Source organism: Priapulus caudatus, unplaced genomic scaffold (genome assembly GCF_000485595.1).
Source record: "Priapulus caudatus unplaced genomic scaffold, Priapulus_caudatus-5.0.1 Scaffold1401, whole genome shotgun sequence".
In the NCBI taxonomy this organism is placed as follows: Eukaryota; Metazoa; Priapulida; class Priapulimorpha; order Priapulimorphida; family Priapulidae; genus Priapulus; species Priapulus caudatus.
The window spans coordinates 73,956-75,737 of NW_014578462.1; the positions used below are offsets into that span (position 1 = coordinate 73,956).

At 47.2% G+C, this 1,782-nt stretch overlaps 1 protein-coding gene across 1 annotated transcript in view; it reads right to left on the reverse strand.

The window, feature by feature from the left end:
- Nucleotides 1-1,555, reverse strand: part of LOC106816516 (acetyl-CoA carboxylase-like) — a gene marked incomplete at its 5' end in the record, with an annotated part of 52,127 nt that extends 50,572 nt beyond the window's left edge. Inside the window, 4 exon segments of the mRNA XM_014821143.1 lie at nucleotides 154-363; nucleotides 838-948; nucleotides 1,091-1,200; nucleotides 1,341-1,555. Coding sequence (XP_014676629.1) covers nucleotides 154-363; nucleotides 838-948; nucleotides 1,091-1,200; nucleotides 1,341-1,555 — 646 coding nt within the window.
- Between the last annotated feature and the right edge of the window lie 227 nt (nucleotides 1,556-1,782).

Sequence of the window (1,782 nt, forward strand, 5' to 3'; positions counted from 1 at the left end):
CGACCCTCCTCCTAGCAGGTGGCGCCTCCTATATAACAACGACCCTCCTCCTAGCAGGTGGCGCCTCCTACATTACGATGACCCTCCTCCTAGCAGGTGGCGCCTCCTACATTACGATGACCCTCCTCCTAGCAGGTGGCGCCGGCGTCTTACCTTCTCCATCTCCGCGAACACCTCGAGCGGTGCGATGGTGACGGGCGCCTCCTCTATAATCTTCTGATGTCGTCGCTGGATGGAGCAGTCGCGGCCGAACAGCGAGATCGCCTGCCCGTACTCATCCGCGAGAAGCTGCACCTCCAGGTGACGTGCTCCGCTCGCCAGCTTCATGATGAACACAGGCGAGCCGGGAACCTCTGCCTCCACCTGGTGGCAGAGGGCAGAGTTAACGGGTGGCAGTCGCGATGAAGGCGTCGCGGATTTACAGTGTTTCACGGGGGTGAAGACTGAGACGGGATTTAAGATGGGATTTAAGATGGAATTTAAAACAAGATTAAGAAGGAATTTAAGACAAGATTTAAGATGGAATATAAAACAAGATTAAGAAGGAATATAAAAGAAGATTTAAGATGGAATTTAATGCAAGATTTAAAATGGAAATTAATACAAGATATACGATGAAATTTAAGACAAACTTTTAATCGAGACAAGACTAAAATATGCCAAGACGATATACGGGGAATTTTCCAGGAAACGCATAGTGTTGAATTGCTGTAATTAGCGTGGATTCGTTAAGACGCAAATATTCCTGCAAGTTTCAACGCGTCAGTCATCGATTTCCCGAGACAATCTTCATGCGGGACTTTCCCACCAGCAGAGGGCGTGCATGGCACGGCATACCTGTCTGTAGGCGTTTGCGAACTGGTCCTCCTTCTCAACCTTACGGATGCCCTTGCCACCTCCGCCTTCCGAGGCTTTCACCATCACGGGGAAGCCAATCCTCTTTGCTGCCTGCAGAGACAATGCTCCCACTTACCATGTGTGAGATAATCTCGCAATACTGACCCTTGACATTAAAGTAGGAGGAGTGTGACTTAATTGTCAGCCCTGCTATATATACACATGTCGTTAGCGGGGCTGTAGGTACACATACCTCCAGGCCTTCCTCTGCACTGTGAATGCATCCCTTGTCATAGATGTGTGGAGGAACTGTGGCTACTTTACCATTGATCATATCCTCCTCTGTCCACTCGACGGTCAAGCCTGGTCGATTAGAATGGATATGAGTGAAGTAAACACCATACTGATCACAAAGTAATTAATGATAACAATGGAACAATGCGAGGCTACACCGNAGAGAGAGAGAGAGAGAGAGAGAGAGAGAGAGAGAGAGGGGGACTCACCTGAACCACTCCACGGTAGCGTAGGAACGCCCGCCGTCTGCGCAATGATACCAGATGCTATCTTGTCGCCGAGCGCCCACATCGCTTGCTCGGGCGGCCCGATAAACAAGAGATCATTCTTGTGAAGCAGCTCGGGAAGTTTCGGATTCTCCGAGGCGTGACCCCAGCCGGCCCAGACAGCCTGCAGACGACATTTACATGACACATGGCTCCGTCTACGTTACCGGAGTATATTTATTTTTATTTATTTATTTATTAGTTACTATTTTTTATTTTGTTTATTATTTTATTTATTAGTTATTTGGTAGTTATCCATATATTATATACATACAGTTACAATATATTTTTAATTCATGAAATTAGATACGAGTTACCCAAATGCACAAGTGCAACCATATAGTCAGGGGGCAGATTTCAAAAAGAGCTAAAATAAGGATGAGCC